At 40.9% G+C, this 18,130-nt stretch overlaps 1 protein-coding gene across 1 annotated transcript in view; it reads left to right on the top strand.

Annotated features, from left to right (window-relative positions):
* The first annotated feature begins 5,902 nt into the window (after positions 1–5,902).
* The window catches only part of LYPLA1 (lysophospholipase 1), a 30,745-nt gene continuing 18,517 nt past the window's right edge, over positions 5,903–18,130 (top strand). Inside the window, exons 1-2 of the mRNA XM_047842748.1 lie at positions 5,903–6,102; positions 7,021–7,052. Of these exons, the coding sequence (XP_047698704.1) occupies positions 6,034–6,102; positions 7,021–7,052 (101 nt within the window). The 5' untranslated portion in view covers positions 5,903–6,033. The remainder of the gene's footprint in view (positions 6,103–7,020; positions 7,053–18,130) is intronic.

Here is an 18,130-nt window from a genome sequence, read left to right as displayed (position 1 = left end):
AATCCACAATATTTAGCATATTGTAAAAGAAAAAATTACCAGATATGCAAAGAGGCAAGAAAGAAATGAAAAAAAAAATCGAAGTAGATCCAGGGACGCCTGGGTGGCTCAGTCTGTCGAGAGTCTGACTTCGGCTCAGGTCATGATCTCACAGCTCGTGAATTCAAGCCCCGTATCGGGCTCTGTGCCAACAGCTCAGAGCCTGGATCCTGCTTCGGATTCTGGGTCTCCCTCTCTCTCCCTCTCCTCTGCTCATGCTCTCTGTCTCAAAAATAAATAAACATTTAAAAAAATGTTTTAAAGTAGATCCAGAAATGACAGAGATGATAGAAACAATTGGCAAGAGTGTTTAAACAGAATAAATATAGTTCATATGTTCAAGATAGAGGACCGATGAGCATTTTAAGAAGACACAGATGTTAAAAAAATATCTATTGCCCAGCAATGTAAATATACTCAACCCTACTGAACTGTACACTTATAAATGGTTAAGATGGTAAATTTTAGGTTATGTGTTTCACCACAGTTAAAAATTTTGCTAATCCAAAAGACAACAAACAAACAAAACTACAAATAAATGTCTAGAGGTGAAAAATATAATGTCTGAGAAGAAAATGGTATGGGTAAAATTACCAGCAAGTTATACACTGTAGAAAAAGAGCAACAAACAAAGACTTAATAGAAATCATTTAAAATGAAATGGAGGAGATACTGGGGAAAATAAAGCAAAGAGGAAATTATAATCTTTTCGATGGATGATAATGGACAATCAGATAGCCATATGCAAAAAAAATCTCAATCGTTCTTTCATACCTTATGAAAATATAGTTCAAGATGGATCATAATAAATCTCCTAAATATAATAGCTAAAAGTATAAATCTTCTGGAAGAAAACATACAAGAAAATGTTAGTGATGTTGGGTTAGGCAAAAATTTCTTAAAGCATAAACTAAACTAAAAGGCATAAACTATAAAAGAAAAATTGATAAATTTGACTTCATGAAAACTAAAAATTTTAGTCTTTAAAAGGCATATAAGAAAATGAGAAGTTCAGCCACAGATTGGGAGAAAGTATTTTTTTAATGTTTATTTATTTTGAGAGAGAGAGACCAAGGGAGGGGCAGAGAAAGACAGGGAAAGAGAGAATCCCAAGGAGGCTCCACGCTGTCAGTGAACCAGTTTCATGAACCGTGAAATCATGACCTGAGCCAAAATCAAGTGTCAGATGCTTAACTGACCGACCCATCCAGGCGCCCCTGGGAGAAGTGTTTTTAAAACGTGTCTCTGATACAGTATTTGTCCCTAAGTATTTGTGTAATTCTTACAACATAATAATATTGAGACAACCCAGTTAAAACATGGACAAAAGATGTGATCAGATATATAAAACAACTATTTTAGAGAATATTTTACCAGGTTTTTAAAGAGTTAAGGCTTCACCTTCTACATGATTGAGCAGTCCCACTCCTAGAGAAATGGGAGCATATGTTCACAAGAAAACTTGTACACGGTTGGTAATAGCAGCTTCTTTGTAATAGCCCCAAACTTGAAACAACTCAAATGTTCCTCAGCAGGTGAACAGATAAACAACGGTGTGTCGTGGGATGCTACTTAGCAATTTAAAAAGTGAACAGTTGATACAATACGGGTGGATCTCTAAATAGTGATGCTGAGCGAAAGAAGTGCTAGAAAATGATCAGGTCTCTTGAAAGAAACAATATATGGTATCTTAATGTGCTTTTAAACTTCTTACAAAATTTCATTTTTGTTTGTTTGTTTTCAAAAAATTCAGTGTTGTTTTTGGGGCACCTGGGTGGCTCAGTTGGTTAAGCGCCCAACTCTTGATTTCAGCTCAGGTCGTGATCTCATGGTTCCTGGAATCGAGCCCCGCATCAGGCTCTGTGCAGACAGAGCTTGGGATTTCTCTCTCTCTCTGCCCCTCCCCGCCTCCCCAAATAAATAAATAAACATTTAAAAAAAATTCAGCATTATTTTTGAAATCTGCTCATGTTGCTGTATTTATCCACCATTCATACATTGTCACCTTTGTATAATATCATATGAATATAACCATGAATTCATCCATTTCCTGTCAATGAGTGTTTAGGTAACTCTTGGTTTTTCACCTTACAAAGTGATGCTTTTAACATTCCTATAAGTCTCTCTGTGCACATATATGTGAGGGTTTCCAAGGTATGCCCCAGAGCAGAGTTGTCAGGTCATAGTTGCTGGTAACCTTAAAAAGTAAAAACTGCTGGTTATTTTACCAGCAAAAGATGGGTTTGTTCAGGAATAAAAGCGAATTATAATCTGGGACAAAGACACTGTGGCAAAACCAAAGGTAAGTCCGGGGAACAAAGGAGAGGTAATATTATTCTTTTTTTCTTTTAAGGAGAAAAGGGGTACGTTGGGAAGGTTGCTATAAACTAAAAGTCCATTTGAGTACATTGGGAATTTGACATCTGGTGCCTTCTCATTGGTTGAGCTGCCTGGGGGGTGGAGGGGTGGAGGGAGGAAAGTGGCTCTTGCTCAAGCTGAAGTAGCAGAGTAGTAGCCACCGGCAAAATGAAGCCCAAGTAAGGTCAAGTCTATCTCTTCCTGTTGGGTCTGCAACTGACTAGGCATAGTAGGGCAGAGCTCCCCCTGCCCAAACCTCCCCACTCTGTTTTAGTGAGGTTTCATGTTACTGATTTTCTCACATTGCACATCTGCAACTTCACTAGATCTTTCCCAACTGTTCTGCAGCTGTATTCCATTTTTTCTTTAGCAGTGTGTGCAATTTAACATGGTTCTGTTCTTTCCAGTAACACAGGTCTAAAGTAGTAAATTGTTTTAATTTGTCTTTCTTTAATAATTTGAAAAGTGGGGCACTTCCTTGTATTAGTCATTTGGATTTTCTCTTCTGGATATTGCCTACAGTTTAGTGGGAGGAATAATGGAGAAACCACCTGAATTTTCTCTCAAAGGTAGCCAGTTATTCTGCTATCGTTTACCGAAAAACTCATTTTTCTATTGATTTGAAATGTCACCCTTAACATATCCCTATTTCTCTTATGTTTCTTTTTTTCTTGCAGTTTTCATTCCATTGTACAACTAAATTGACTCAACTAAGGGAATTCAGTAAAGGATCCGATCTACTTGTACTTTCTTACATTGGTAATTTACTCTTGTAGCCAATGTAATTCTAGGTGATATTGATGGGCAGGGAAAACACTTTTTCTTCTACTCTCTTAGGCTCAGTAACTGCAGCCTGGCAAGCTGAATTGACAAAAAACGGATTAATAGGAGAAAAAGGGTTATTTCATATGCCTGTGTTGGGGACCTCACAGAAATGACACAAAAACTCTAAAGAGTTGGAGCACCTTCCTGGCTCAGTCTGTGGAACACGTGATCTTGATCTTGGGGTCATGATTTTGAGCCCTACGTTGGTCCTTGAGATTACGTAAGGAGAAAAAAATAACACACAACTCTAAAGAGGTAGTCAGACATAGAGGCTTATGTACCATTTGAAGAAAGGGAAATAAATTTATGGAGAAATGATAAGACAAACAAAAAGGGTTTTGAGCTTCTAGGGTTTGTAAATTATGGGAAGGTAAATTTGGGGGGGAACTAATGAAAAATAAAAGTTATTTAGCAAAGTTTGTTTGTGAAATAGCACTTTGGTGCCAGCTTTCTCTGTCTTCTTTGTGGCCATAAACCTCCCCCCAGGAGAGGAGATTTATGACCGTCCTGTTCTTTTTTTTCTGAATGTTTATTTATTCTTGAGACAGAGACAGAGTGTGAACAGGGTAGGGGCAGGGAGAGAGGGAGACAAAGGATCTGAAACAGGCTCCAGGCTCTGAGCTGTCAGCACAGAGTCCGACGCGGGGCTTGAACCCACAAACTGTGAGATCATGACCTCAGCCGCAGTTGGACGCTTGACTGAGCCACCCAGGCGCCCCTTAGAGTTTCTGTTCTTAAAGGAAACCCCAAGATGGCTTCTTTCTCCATCTATTGTTTCTCAGTGGCCTTAAGGCAAAATGATCAATATTGCCAAATGGCAGAATTTGGGGCATGAATTCTGACCCCCTTCAATGTCACATGTATGGTAGGGTTGGTACCTCAAATTGCCATATTTCTTTTTTTATATTCCTGGATTTTCCTGCATGTCTATTCTCCCACGCGCATGAATTTTAGAATTATTTTATGAAATTAGAAAATTTGATTGGGATATTCAAAAATAATTGTTATCAAAGTATAAACTATTGGGATTTTAATTGGAAGTACATTGTGTTAGTAACTCTGAGCAAATTAATAATCTTATAACAGTGCATCTTCCTATCCAATTATTTGCTCTTGTACCCTGGTGCCTTCATACTTTTTCTGATATAGGTCTGATACATTCTTGTTAAATTTTGCTTGAATACATTTTTTTAAACTTCTATTGCAAATATTTTGTCTTCCATTAGATATTCTAACCAGGTATTGTTTGTAGACGGAAAAACCACTCATTTTTGTATATTGATTTAGTAATCAGCTATATTGCTAAATTTTCTTGTAACTACTCTTATTAAGTTTTCGCTATTTTCTGTTAATTCTGAAAATAACTATAATTTTGTCTTTTTTCCACTATAATTCTTTCATTCCCTTACGGGAGGAAAAGAGATCAATTAATTAGAACATTAAGGTTCTTTAGAGGATGTATGACTTGGGAGAATCTTGCAGGAATAGTAGCATTTGTATAGTGAGGGAGGGGCAGGTGACTGAAATACACGAAATTGAGCAGTTCAACTCCGCATTGTTGGAAGTTAATCGTTAGAACGGATGGGTGCCCCGGGGGAACTATACATATTACATCATAGAAAAAGTCACATACTAGGGAATATGTCGTGGTCACAGTAAGAACTAAAGTTTTTCTCTATTTAGATCACAACCAAATACTTAAAAGCCTGACATAAACACGTATACTCCTATGTGAAATGAGTCACATTATCATTTTCAAGAAGTGAGCACCAACTTAACATTTTTGAATTCTCAGCACTCCAATCCAAGATACGAGTCATAAAAACAGTACCAGTAAGATCCCCAACCCTTCAGCATTCTGGTTACCATGTGAATTAAAGTGGAGTGGGTTTTTGAAACCCTTTTGTTCACCAGCTTCCTTCCCTACCTTAGGTGCTACTCTCTAAAGATTGTATAGATCCTTTAAGTTTCTCCACTGAATTGCTAACTTCTGAAGGTCAAGGCATTTTGGGTTTTAAGCGTTTCTGCCTCTTGTCGCCTCCCGGATACACAAAGTGATATAATTTGAGCCACCGTGCAGAAAAGGGGCCATCCAATCTTGTGCTTAAATCAGTACAGTGTTAATATTCGTCAGTCATAAATTGTGGCTCCACAATTGAGTGTTTTCCTTTTCAGGTGAAGTTTAAAGGAGGAGGGGAGTCGACCCCCAAACTGCACACTAGCAGAGCCCCGAATGGAAACACGGCAAAAGCTCCACCGGCCTCTCCCAGTCCAGTCCTTCTTGACTCTTACGAACGGAGTCCAGCCCTGGCTTCCGGAGACAAAGGAATATCCGGGACTGGGTACGACGACTGGCTTCGGGGATAATTATTTTCATTACGGGGCCCCAGGAGCGGAGGATAAAGCTGGGCTCCGGGGACCACGCTGCTGGCCTGGGCCTCCGAGCCTTCCCCGGGGTGCCCGGGACGCCCCACGGGCAGGAGCGCCGCGTGGCCACCCGCACCGAGCGCTCGCGGGCCGCGGGGCACCAGAAGGTCCGCTTCGGTCGCAGCCAATCGGGCGGACGGAGAAGCCGGGCATTGTGACACGCCGGCCGAGCGGGCGGCGGGGGAGGGGCGGGCCGACCGGCGTCTCGCAGCGCGGGCGCGCGCGGAGCCGGCGCAGGGCGGCCGGGCGCCTCGTTGGCGCGCACGCGCCTGAGCGCGCGCCCGGAGGGGCGGGCCGGGACTCGCCGCTCGCACGCCCTTGGGCCGGGGCCGGGCGCCCGCTCTCCGTTCCGCCGCCGACGCGCGCCGTCAGTCGAGCCGGTGTATGTGCGGCAATAACATGTCTGCCCCGCTTCCCGCCATCGTGCCCGCCGCCCGGAAAGCCACCGCTGCGGTGAGTGGCGCCGGCCAGGGTTCGGAGGGGCCCGCTCGGCCCGCCGCCGGCTGCCGCCTCTCGCGCGGGGTCGGCGTCGCAGGCCGGTGGGCGACCGGTGGGTGGGCGCGCTCCGCCCTTCCCCTCGTGGGGGGGGGGGTGGGGGGGGAAGAGCGGCTCGGCGCGGGCGGAGGGCGCGTGCGGAGCGCGCCGGGGTCGCGGCGGGCCCGGAGGATTCGCCTCCCGCCCGCTCAACGGCCCCCGAACCCGAGTCCTCCGCATTGCGGAGCGAGTGCGGCCCGCCGGACCCCCGGAACCCTCCCCGCCGCCCCCCCTCCCCCCCCCCGTCCCAGCTTGGGGACAGTGGCGTTAGCGGACAAGCGCCTTAACACGAGGTGGCTTTCTAACATGCTTCTGTCTCATTTGTGATGAGGGAATGCTTTATTTTCTTACCTCGCACTCTTGTTCTAAATTAAAGAAGTTTGAAGATTTCGTGTCTCCCAAAACCAGAGGTGCTGTTTTTTGGGTTTGTTTTGTTTTTTTGGGTTTTTTGTTTTTTGTTTTTTGTTTTTTTTCTTAGGAAACTTGGGTATGAGGATCTCAAACTTTTTATCCCCGCCCGGAAGTTCCTTTTTGCGATGGAAAAATTCGGCACCCTATGCGAAGCTTGCATGGTTTGACTGGAAAGAGACAAAGTCTTTTTCTTAAAATGGGTGGACATTTGCACCTAGGAATGTCTACTTGGGACCTCTTTTCAGTGCTAAAACGCCACCTTGATTATCTTAGGAACTCGGGGAGAGAGGTTAAAGATTGATGAACTTGCTGAAGGCAGTGCTCTGTGATTGCGGCATCATCCACCGTAACCGAGGCCTCAGTGTCTAACGCTTCTCTGTGGGTCTGTTTAGGCAGTGCTTATTAATTTTCCCTCTTCTCTTTCAGGTGATTTTCCTTCACGGCTTGGGAGATACAGGGTAGGTACCGCTGGTCGTAAGAGTAATGAAATGGGGTTATGCAACCCTACTTACACCATCAAAGGTTTGTTTAAGGCCTCGAGGATTGTATGAAAAGAAGATTGCTGTTAGTCCTGCTTCTTACAGCCCAGGAATAAGATACAACCTTTTCATTTTTGAATTTTTCTCTCATCATCTTAAATTTGTCATGTTTCGTCCCCTGTTTCTGGAACATATTAAAATTGCAAACTCTTCTCTGAGTTGCTGGGGGTATTGGATGCAAGAGATCGGGGGAATGTTTGTAGAGACAGTGTGCAATTGAGAACTTTCTCCAGGAGTTAAAATTGCAGGACGGCCTGAGAAGTAGTTGGTTTTGATAAGACACATAGTGGCAACGTGAGGTCTACGGTGTTCTGATTGAGAGCTTAGATAGTCCCTTAAAAGAAGAAATCAGTTGAAGTGCAGGGGAGAACACGCAAAGATTTATTTGGAGGCTGATGAGCCAAATTTTGTTGTGCTAACTTTAGTCACATGATTTATCTTTCCCTTAGGCTTTTTCTGTATTGAGAGGTGGGTGTTTTGGAAAGGTTTTTGTTTGTTTTTTACTGTTTTGTTTTATTTTTGAGACAGAGAGACAGAGCATGAACAGGGGAGGGGCAGAGAGAGAGGGAGACACAGAATCGGAAACAGGCTCCAGGCTCTGAGCTGTCAGCACAGAGCCCGACGCAGGGCTCAAGCTCATGAACCGGGAGATCATGACCTGAGCTGAAGTTGGACGACTGCATCAGCGAGGTGCCCTGAGAGGTTTTTGTTTTTAATGTAAAGCAGTGATTATCAGGGGCACGTGTCTGGCTCAGTCAGTAGAGCCTGTGGCTCTCTCTCGGTCCCAAGAGTGGTGAGTTCAAGCCCCACATTGGGTATGGAGCGATAAACCAACCAGTGATTATCAATTTGAAACTTGGGCAAAATTACAGAACTGGAGGAAAACTGAAGATAGATAAATTTTGGATAAAGTAGCCAAAAACCATTAAGTGTTCTTTCCAAGGAGGTGTTGGGCTAGATGAATTGTTAAAAGTGACTCCTAATATTCTTTCATGTCTACTAAGTGGAGGTGCATGACACATACCTTGTATGGAGCTGGGGAACAGGTTGCAGGACTTTCTGGCAATCACGTTGTCTTGTGAAAATGACAGACTTTTTTTTTTTTTTTTAACTCTTAATTTAACTGAAGAGAGTCTCACAGCTCTTTTACAACCAATCCCTGACAAGTCAAGGAGGAACTTGCTACCCTGTAACTTTCTCTTTAAGGAGATCCAGGCCTAAAGAATCAGTCCAAGAGAAGAAAGCTTCAGTGTAGGAAGATTCTCTGTAGACCCCATTGTAGCCAGATTCCATCCGTGAGCTGAAGTTAAAGACTGAAAATGATGAAGGAAATGTGAGATTAAAATTACCAAGAGCATCCAGGCATCTTGACCAAGAATTAAGTTTATGTAAAAAATTAAAGGTCTCCAATTCTAAAAATACTTCATGAGATAAAAGCTGACTCTAAATTGGTCCCATGAATACATGGTGACATTCAGAAGCAATCAATCTGACAAGTGGCAATTTAATGTTTAAAATATGGGTTAAATTGGCGGATGATGGGAATTAAGTGATTTTGTTCGTTGCTATAAAATTGGGCAGCTTTTGCCTTTTTTTTTTTTTTTTTTTTTTTTTTTTCTTTTTGGTTAAGACTTTTGTAGAACCAGCCAAGGTATACTGTCTGGTAACATAGGTCTCCAGGTCTGTGTCTTTCAGATTCCTCATGAAAAAAATGGTGACCAAATATGATTGGAAGACCCATGTAATTCTATATTTTTGACAATTCTAATATATAATTTCCCCCACATTTTTGTTTCTGAGATTGGTGCTCATTTTGCTACACGTGTGTTTATTGTGGTGGTGATTTTTTTTTTCCCCTTGAAAAGCTGTTTTTCTCAGTGGTGTCTCTTATTTAGATTATGTCTTACTGTCCAGGAAATATGAAGTGGCATATTGTCCTCTTGAAAAATTTTCTGGCATATGCACTAGCATGTTTAAAACTCTGAAAAGTTCTGCTGTAAAGAAACACCTATGATAAAATGTTGCTAATAACATGTATAATAAACTGTGAAACTAGTATTCAAAGAAATCTGTTTTAGACTATACTGTATGGTGTGAGATCACAGATTTCCTTCTAAAATAAGAGTAGCTGTTAGGATTATGAAAATGTTATATTAGTATTGTAAACAAATTCAAACTGTAAATATGAGAGGAGAATGAAAATTAGTTGAAATCCAAAAACCCAGAAGTACTTATTTTTGGTAGCAATTTAAAAAATGTTGCATTTCGAAGTATTTTCAAATTTGTGGAAGAGTTGCAAGAATAGAGATTGCTCAATACCTTTTACCCAGATTCACTAATCTCTGTCTATTGAATAGGTTACTATGTTTGCTGAACCCCCTGAGAGTAAATTGCACTTATCCTGATTCTTTATTTCCAAACCCTTTAGCATGTATTTCCTAAGAACAAGGAGAGTCTTTTATGTAACCTCAGAACAGTTCATCACATTTGGGAAATTGAACACTTAATATCATTGTCTAATACAAGAGTTACTCAAACTTTACCTGGTGATACGTCCTGTTCATTGCATCATGTCAGCATGCAAATGATAGCATTTGTCCCCTTGTTTACTTGGATCACTTGAGCATGATGGCATTTTCCGGGTTTCTCTACTGCAGTTATTGTCCCTTTGTAGTTTAAAAAGCAACTTGTAGGGAGATACTTTGAGACTTTGCAAATTGTACGTTAAGCTTTCACCCAATGTTTTTAGCATCCGTTGATGATTCTTGCTTGACTCAGTTGTTAATATGATACGATTTTCTAAGTCTGTCACTCTATGTTTATTAATTTGCCCCTACCCATTTTTTTGTACAGACTATAAATTTGGGGAACGGCATTTCATCATTGTTACTGTGTTTTAAAATTTTTAGCTCTTTGAAAACAACTGTAAATTTACATAAATGTTTAACAGAAGTAGTATTTAGAGCTCCTGATGCTTTTCCTCTCAGATTACCCAGTTGTTAACATCTCTGGAACAATTGGGACATACTGAAGAAGTATTGCCTCATTACTCTATAAAATTTCAGTGTGTATCTTGTAAGTACAGGAACATTCCCACATCACCACAGTTAACCATCAATCAAGAAGTTAACATTGATCATCAAATATCTTGCTTTTGTCATCACATTTTTCTTGATTTGACCCAATCATGTCTCTTACGGGCCCAGGATCCAATTCAGGATCACATGTTATGTTTAGTTATCATGTGCCCTTAGTCTCCTTCAGTCTAGAGCAGTCTTTCCTTGTCTTTCATGACTTGACACTTTTTGAGAATACGGGCCATTGACTTTGTGGACTGTCCTCAGTGTGGGTTTATGTAATGTCTCCTTCTGACTTAAGCCTTTTTTGACAAAAATAACACAGGTGTTGCTGTGTTCCTCTCTATGGATTGTATCAGACACATACTGTGTTGGTTTTTGTTCACTGGTGATGCTACATTTTTTCACCTGGTTAAGATAGTGTTTGCTCCATTTCTCCACAGTAAAATTAATAAGTGTGTTTACTTAAAAATATTTTGTGGGGAGATGTAGCAGACTATGAGTCTGGAGTTCTTTCTTGTCCGGCAAGAGAGCAGATGCAGAATTGAAAGGCTAGTGTTCGGGAGGAGACAAGAGCCCTGAACAGGGGTTTTGTCTCCGGATTTATTGAGCTCATAAGATACTACTCACGTGGTGAACGTGAAGAAAACAAGATCTTACACACGTGAACGTGGAGAAAATAGACAGTAATCATTAACTTGTGTGGAAGAAGCAAAGGGTCTGGAGGGCAAGTGGAGTTTGTAATCAAAGAACAGTAGTATATTGGCGTCAGATGGACAGTAGTTTCCTGCAGGTGATGTAATAAGCTACTCCTGACCCCATTATAATGTCCTGCTAGCTATCCTCGGGTGCTTTCTCCCCCACGGTGGCGGCTTTCCACTCTAAGCTTTTTTCTAACCCATTTATGTAAGTAGAACCTATTTCCCCACAGGGAGATGCTTCGATATTATGAAAACATGTTTCTTGCCAAATTTTCACCTATGAATTTAGTGTCCATTAATGATTCTTGTCCATACCTATTATTGTGAAAGTTCCAAATGATGATCTTTTCAAAAAATCCTTCATTCTAGATTTATTCATTGGCAACTCTCCCTTCTCCCTTACTTATTATGTATACATATATTCATTTATTCATTTTAAAGTGTCAAATCAGGACAGACTCTTGGATTGCTGTTTTACTCTGAGGGTTACAAACTTAAATCTATCATATTTTTGACGTCAAATCATCTTGTAGTTGGCTAGCGGGAGCCCCTTCAAGCTGCCCTTATGGGACATGTCTCCATCATTCCTTGAGCACTTCCCTGCTTTCTGATACAGCAAGATCTGTTCCAGGATCATCTTATATTTTTCCTACTTCAGTCCTGGGACTCAGCCATTTTTTTCAAGAGCTCTGGTTCCTTTTCGTAGAGTATTATTTAGGAACCTAGATCTGAGTGCCGGATGTGCTTGTTGAAGGAATCGTTACTTCTAGATCCTTTCCGTAGACAAAACTGGAAGTGTAGCTACATAACATACATGTGTGGACACACATCTATATCAGTTTTGAAATTTACGTATATTAAAATTTGGGGCTTTATACTGATTTCCTCCAGTTCCAGTCAGCACCACTGGGATTATGCTAGCCTTCCCTCTTTCCGTATGTGTAACTCCATAAGAAACCTGGCTTCTGTTCTGCAGTTTTGGCCAGTAGTGCGTTTTGGCATTGCCTCATCACCCCTCCAGGTGCCCCAGCCCACAGCTTTGCTTCATACATGGAAACCACCTCCACACCTGACCGCCCCCCTTGCCCCCACACAGCTGAATGTGACACTTGAAAGCTCAGTTCCAGGGAAGGAGAAAAGGCCAGGTGGAAAACTTGGCCCTCTTCATGTAAACTTCCCTCCATATGTTCCAGGAGTTACTGGTCTGTATTACCATTCTACATGAGAATTTTCTAGGCTGTGGAGATTTTAAAGCTTAGAAAAGAAAGTTTCAAAAGAAAAAAAAAAAAAAAAAGACAGGGGCGCCTGAGAAGCTCAGTCGATTAAGCAGCTGACTCGATTTCGGCTCGGGTCAGGATCTCATGATTCGGGAGATCAAACCCTGCATCGGGCTCTGCACTGGTAGTGCAGAGCCTACTTGGGATTCTCTCTCCCTCCCTCTCTCTGCCCCTCCCCTGCTTGCACATGCTCTCTCTCTCTAAAAATAAACATTAAAAAGACAAAAATAAAGTTTCAAAGACAAATGTTTAAGTAGATTAAGTCTTAACTGAGAGATCAAGTAAGATCAAAAATAATATTGAATTGGCAACATGGGTATATTTTGTGACCGTTCATTTGCAGGTCTCTTTGTAATCAAGAACTAAGAGAATTATAGAGTGGGATTTGGGGATCATTTAGTTACAAGGACTAGAAAACTGTTCAACTAGTTTATACAAAATTTATGGAAGGATACAAGATAGCTCATTAGCATATAAGCTCCAAGAAGGCAAAGATTTTTTTTAATTTCATTGAAATAAAAGTCACCTGAGAACACAGGTTTTTTCTATTTAACTTAATACTGCATCCTCAGGGCTTGGATGCTACTGGATGTGTAGAAGAACTAAGTGTTGAGTAGATGAATGAATGAATGAAAGGAATTAAGGGGCAAGACCTATAATGGGAATTAGTCACCAAGTATATTAAGTTTCCTAGGGCTGCCATAGTAAAACACTACAAACTAGATGGCTTAAAGCCACAGAAATTTATTCTGACAGTTAAAGAAGTTAGGAGTCCAGTGTCAGGGTGTCAAAAGGACTACAAATGCTCCCTGCAAAAGCTGTTGGGGAGAACCCTGTGCCTCTTCCAGGTTGTGACAGTTCCTTGGCTTTTGATAGTTACTTCCAGTCTCTGCCTCCCTCCTCACATGACCATTTTGCTGTTAATCTGTGTACTTTCCTCATTTTTTTTTTCTCATTTCTAATAAGGACACCAGTTACTAGATTTAGGGCCCACCCTAATCCTAATAAATCCCATCTTGATCTTTAACAGATTACATCTGCAAAGAGCCTATTTCCAAATAAGGTCACGTTCTGATGTTCCAGGTGAACATGAATTTTGGTGGGTACTATTCAGTCAACTGCATGCACCAAAGTGCCTTTCATCTCTCTGCTTTTCATCCCCTTGTGGTCTCTTACTTTTGCTTCTTTCTGTGTATTTGCACAATTTCCTCAGCTGACACATTTTTCTGATCAAAATGGACCACCCCAGCTCTGACTTTATATCAACCCTAATTCTGGTGTTCAGTTAAGAATCTGACCCCATCTTGGGGCACCTGGTAGCTCAGTCAGTTAAGCGTCTGACTTTGGTTCAGGTCATGATCTCATGGCTCATGAGTTCGAGCCCTGCGTTGGGCTCCGTGCTAACAGCTTGGAGCCTGGTGCCTGCTTCAGGTTCTGACTCCCTCTCTCTCTCTGCCCCTCCCTGGCTCGAGCTCTGTCTCTCTGTCTCTCTCTCAAATAGAAACAAACATTTTAAAAAACTAAAAAAAAAAAAAAAAAAAATCTGACCTAATCTTGGGGCACTTGGGTGGCTCAGTTGGTTGAGCGTCTGACTTTGGCTCAGGTCATGATCTCATATCTTGTGGGTTCAAGCCCCGCATCGGGCTCTGTGCTGACAACTCAGAGCCTGGAGCCTGCTTCAGATTCTGTGTCTCCCTACTCTCTCCCCATCCCCCACTCATGCTGTATCTCTCAAGAATAAGTAGACATAAAAAAAAAAAAAAAATGAATCTGACCCACCTTGGGTCATTTTGCTCTTAGCCAGATAGTTGGTAAGACTCATTAGGACAGATAGGAGAGATTCTGCAACTGTGATGTGCTACCGGGACAGGGATGGTAATAAGTAGTGCTTCTTGTACAAACCTGGAATCTTTGTTTTTAGTTCCACACCATATTACTATGGAGTAGTGAGGATAATGGGAATAGACTTTAGTTACTTTGTTGTAGTCTTTTCTAAAAGCACAATTGAGAAATAAAATAGTGTGAATTTGTGATATTTCTTGGGATATGCCTGGAAATTTTTTTTGGACTCAGAAAACCTTTGTATGTATATGTGTGTGTGCATGTTTTGTTTTCTTTTTCTGTTTCAAATAAGTGAAATATATTCTGATTGATCTAGGTTTCTGAACAGCAGATTGTTCATTTAACTGAAGCTTTGTGTCGACTTCTTGAATCTTGAGGTTTCCACTGACTTTGAAAATTAGCAAAAGGACTGGAAACAAGTTGGCCATACTTTTGTATAATTCAGTTACAGTCAAAGATCTTTAGGGGTACCTGGGTGGCTCAGTCGGTTGAGCATCTGACTTCGGCTCATGTCATGATCTCACAGCTCATGAGTTTGAGCCCTGTGTCTGGCTCTGTGCTAACAGCTCAGAGCCTGGAGCCTGCTTCAGATTCATTCTTTCTCTCTCTCTCTCTCTCTCTCTCTCTCTCTCTCTCTCTCTCTCTCTCTCTGGTCCTCCCTTTCTCGTGCTCTCTCTTTCTCTCTCTCTTTCAAAATAAATAAACGGTAAATTAAAAAAAAAATTTTTTTAAGAAAAATAATAAAAATAAACATTCAAAGAAGATTTTTTATAAGCGATGGGGAGATTATGGATGGGAAAACTAAGGACTGGAAAAGCATTGATTCTCATACTTTAATACGCATAAAAATCACCTGGAAGGCTCAATGTGGTCCCCACCACCAGAGTTTCTGATTCACTGGGTCTGGGATGGGGCCCGGCAATTTGCATTTCTGACAAGTTCCCAGGTATTATTACTGATCTGGAGAGAACACTTTGAAAGCCACTAGTCTGAGCTGTCTGTATCCACGCTTCTACATAGAGGCAGAGTTGGACTAGAACTCAAGATTTCTGTTCTTTTTCTCATAAGAGTTCTTAGTATTTCTTGTGTAGAAGAGTGGTTGGCAAACAGTGGGCCACAGTTCAGTTCTGGCCTGCCCCTTTTTAAAAACTTCTTCAGTTGTTAATGTTATTTATTGAAATATGATTTGCATATCATAAAAGCAACTCTTTTAAAGTGTCCAATTCCATAGTTTTTAGTATATTTACAAAGTTGTGGAACCATCACTAAGGTGTTAATTGCAGGATATTTTCAACATCCCCCAAAGAAATGGCACACCCCTTAGCAGATATTCTTTATTCCCTTCCCTGGCAACCACTAATCTCCCTGTGGTTTCTATGGATTTACCTCTTCTGGATTTCTCATATAAATGGAATTGGACAATATTTGACCTTTTTGGTATGCATTCTTTCACATAGCATGTTTTTCAGGTTCATTCATGTTGTGACATGTATCAGTACTTTATTCCTTTTATTCTCAAATAATATTCCATGGAGTGATAGCCATGTATTGATCTTATGAATATACCATAGTTTTTAAATTTATCAGTTGATGAACATTTGAATTGTTTCATCCTCTTGGCTGTTATGATTAGTGCTACTCAGAATATCCATGTGCAAGATTTTACATGAATATAGGTTTTCCGTTCACTTGAACAGTTGCTGAGTCAGTGGTAACTGTTTAACCCTTTGAGGAGCTCCCAGACCGTTTGTTGTCCACAGTGGCTGTACCATTTTCCTGTTCTACTAGCAGTGTAAGAAGGTTCTGATTTTTCCACATTCTCACCAGTATTTGTTATTCTCTTTCTTTTGGATTATAGCCATCCTATCGAGTGTGAAGTGTTTGGGTTTTTAATTGCATTTCCTAGTGACTGATGAAGTTGATCATCTTTTCATGTGCTTATTTGGCCATTTATATATATCTTCATTAGAGAAATATCTGTGCAAGCCCTTTGCCCATTTTTAAAACCAAGTTGTCTTTTTTCTTGTTGATTTTTAAGACTTTAAAAATACATGCTAGGGTCTCCTGTGCAGCTCAGTCAGTTAAGTGTCCAACCTCGGCTCAGGCATGATCTTGCAGTTTGTGAGTGTGAGCCCTCCATTGGGCTCACTGCTGTCAGCTCAGAGCCTGCTTGGAATCCTCTTTCCCCCTTTCTCTCTGCCCCTTCCCCACACTCACTTGTGCTCTGTCTCTCTCTCTCTCTCTCTCTCAAAACTAAAAATAATAATAACTAAAAAATAAAAATATATTCTAGGAGAGCCTGGCTGGCTTAGTTGGAAGAGCATGTGATTCTTGATCTCAGGGTCGTGAGTTCCAGCCGCACATTGAATGTAGAGATTACTAAAAATAATAAATAAACTTAAAAAAATCAAAAATATATATTTTAGATAATGGAAACCTCATATATGTGATTTTCAAATATTATCCCCCAATCTAAGGGTTATCTTTTCACTTTCTTGATAGTGTACATTAAAGCACAACAGTTTTAATCCTGATGAATTCTAGTTTATCTTTTTCTGTCTTTGGTTACTTGTGCTAATCATTCCGTATCTTTGTTGCCAAGCTTCCCCAATTGTTAATCTTTTACTACATTGTGCAACTGTGCATGCATTCAAGCTCTTTCTCTGTCTCCATATGTATATGCTCATTATCTAGTAATCAGAAGTCTTTTTTTTTTTTTTTTTTTTTTTTTTTTTGAGGGAGAGAGAGATACATGGCCCAACTGAGGGACAGAGAGAGAGAGAATCCCAGGAGGGGCGGGGAGAAACAGAGAGACAGAGAGAGAGAATCTGAAGCAGGCTCCAGGCTCTTAGCTGTCAGCACAGAGCCTGATGCAGGGCTTAAGCTCAGGAACCGTGAGATCATGACCTGAGCCCAAGTCCGATGCACAACCAACTGAGCCATCCAGGCATCCCCTAATCCATTCAGGTTTTGCCAACTTTCCCAACTGTGTGTTTCCTTCCTGGTCTAAGATCCTTTCCAGTAATTTGTGTTACTTTTAGCTATCATGTCTGTTATGAAACAGTTTATTAGTCTGTCTCTCATTTCCTTTATATATAGATGTATATATATATTTTTTTAATTTTTTAAATTTACCTCCAAGTTAGTTAGCATATAGTACAACAGTGATTTCAGGGGTAGATTCCTTAATGCTCCTTACCCATTTAGTCCATCTCCCCTCCCACAACCTCTCCAGAAACCCTCTGTTTGTTCTCCATGTTTAAGAGTCTCTTATGTTTCCCCCCTCTCTGTTTTTATATTATTTTTGCTTCCTTTCCCTTGTGTTCATCTGTTCTGTGTCTTAAAGTCCTCATATGAGTGAAGCCATGTGATCTTTGTCTTTCTCTGACTAATTTCACTTAGCATAATACCCTCCAGTTCCATCAACGTAGTTGCAAATGGCAAGATTTTATTCTTTTTGATTGCCAAGTAATACTCCATTGTGCAAATACACCACATCTTCTTTATCCATTCATTCATCAGTGGACATTTGGGCTCTTTCCATACTTCGGCTGTTGTTGATAGTGCTGCTATAAACATGGGGGTGTATGTGCCCCTTCGAAACAGCATACCTGTATCCCTTGGATAAATACCTTGTAGTGCAATTGCTGGGTCATGGGGTAGTTGTACGTTTAGTTGTTTGAGGAACCTCCATACTGGTTTCCAGAGTGGCTGCACTAGCTTGCATTGCCACCAACAATGCAAAAGAGATCCTCTTTCTCTGCATCCTCACCAACATCTGTTGTTGCCTGAGTTGTTCATGTTAGCCATTCTGACAGGTGTGAGGTGGTGTCTCATTGTGGTTTCGATTTGTATTTCCCTGATGATGTGTGATGTTGAGCATTTTTTCATGTGTCGGTTGGCCATCTGGATGTCTTCTTTGGAGAAGTGTCTGTTCATGTCTTTTGCCTGTTTCTTCACTGGATTATTTGTTTTTGGGGTGTTGAGTTTGACAAGTTCTTTATAGATTTTGGATACTAACCCTTTATCTGATATGCCATTTGCAAATATCTTCTCCCATCGGTTGCCTTTTAGTTTTGCCGATTGTTTCCTTCGCTGTG

The sequence above is a fragment of the Prionailurus viverrinus genome, chromosome F2, assembly GCF_022837055.1.
Source record: "Prionailurus viverrinus isolate Anna chromosome F2, UM_Priviv_1.0, whole genome shotgun sequence".
NCBI classification, from domain to species: Eukaryota; Metazoa; Chordata; class Mammalia; order Carnivora; family Felidae; genus Prionailurus; species Prionailurus viverrinus.
Note: the sequence above shows the minus strand (reverse complement) of the source record. Positions and strands in the feature narration are given on the sequence as shown.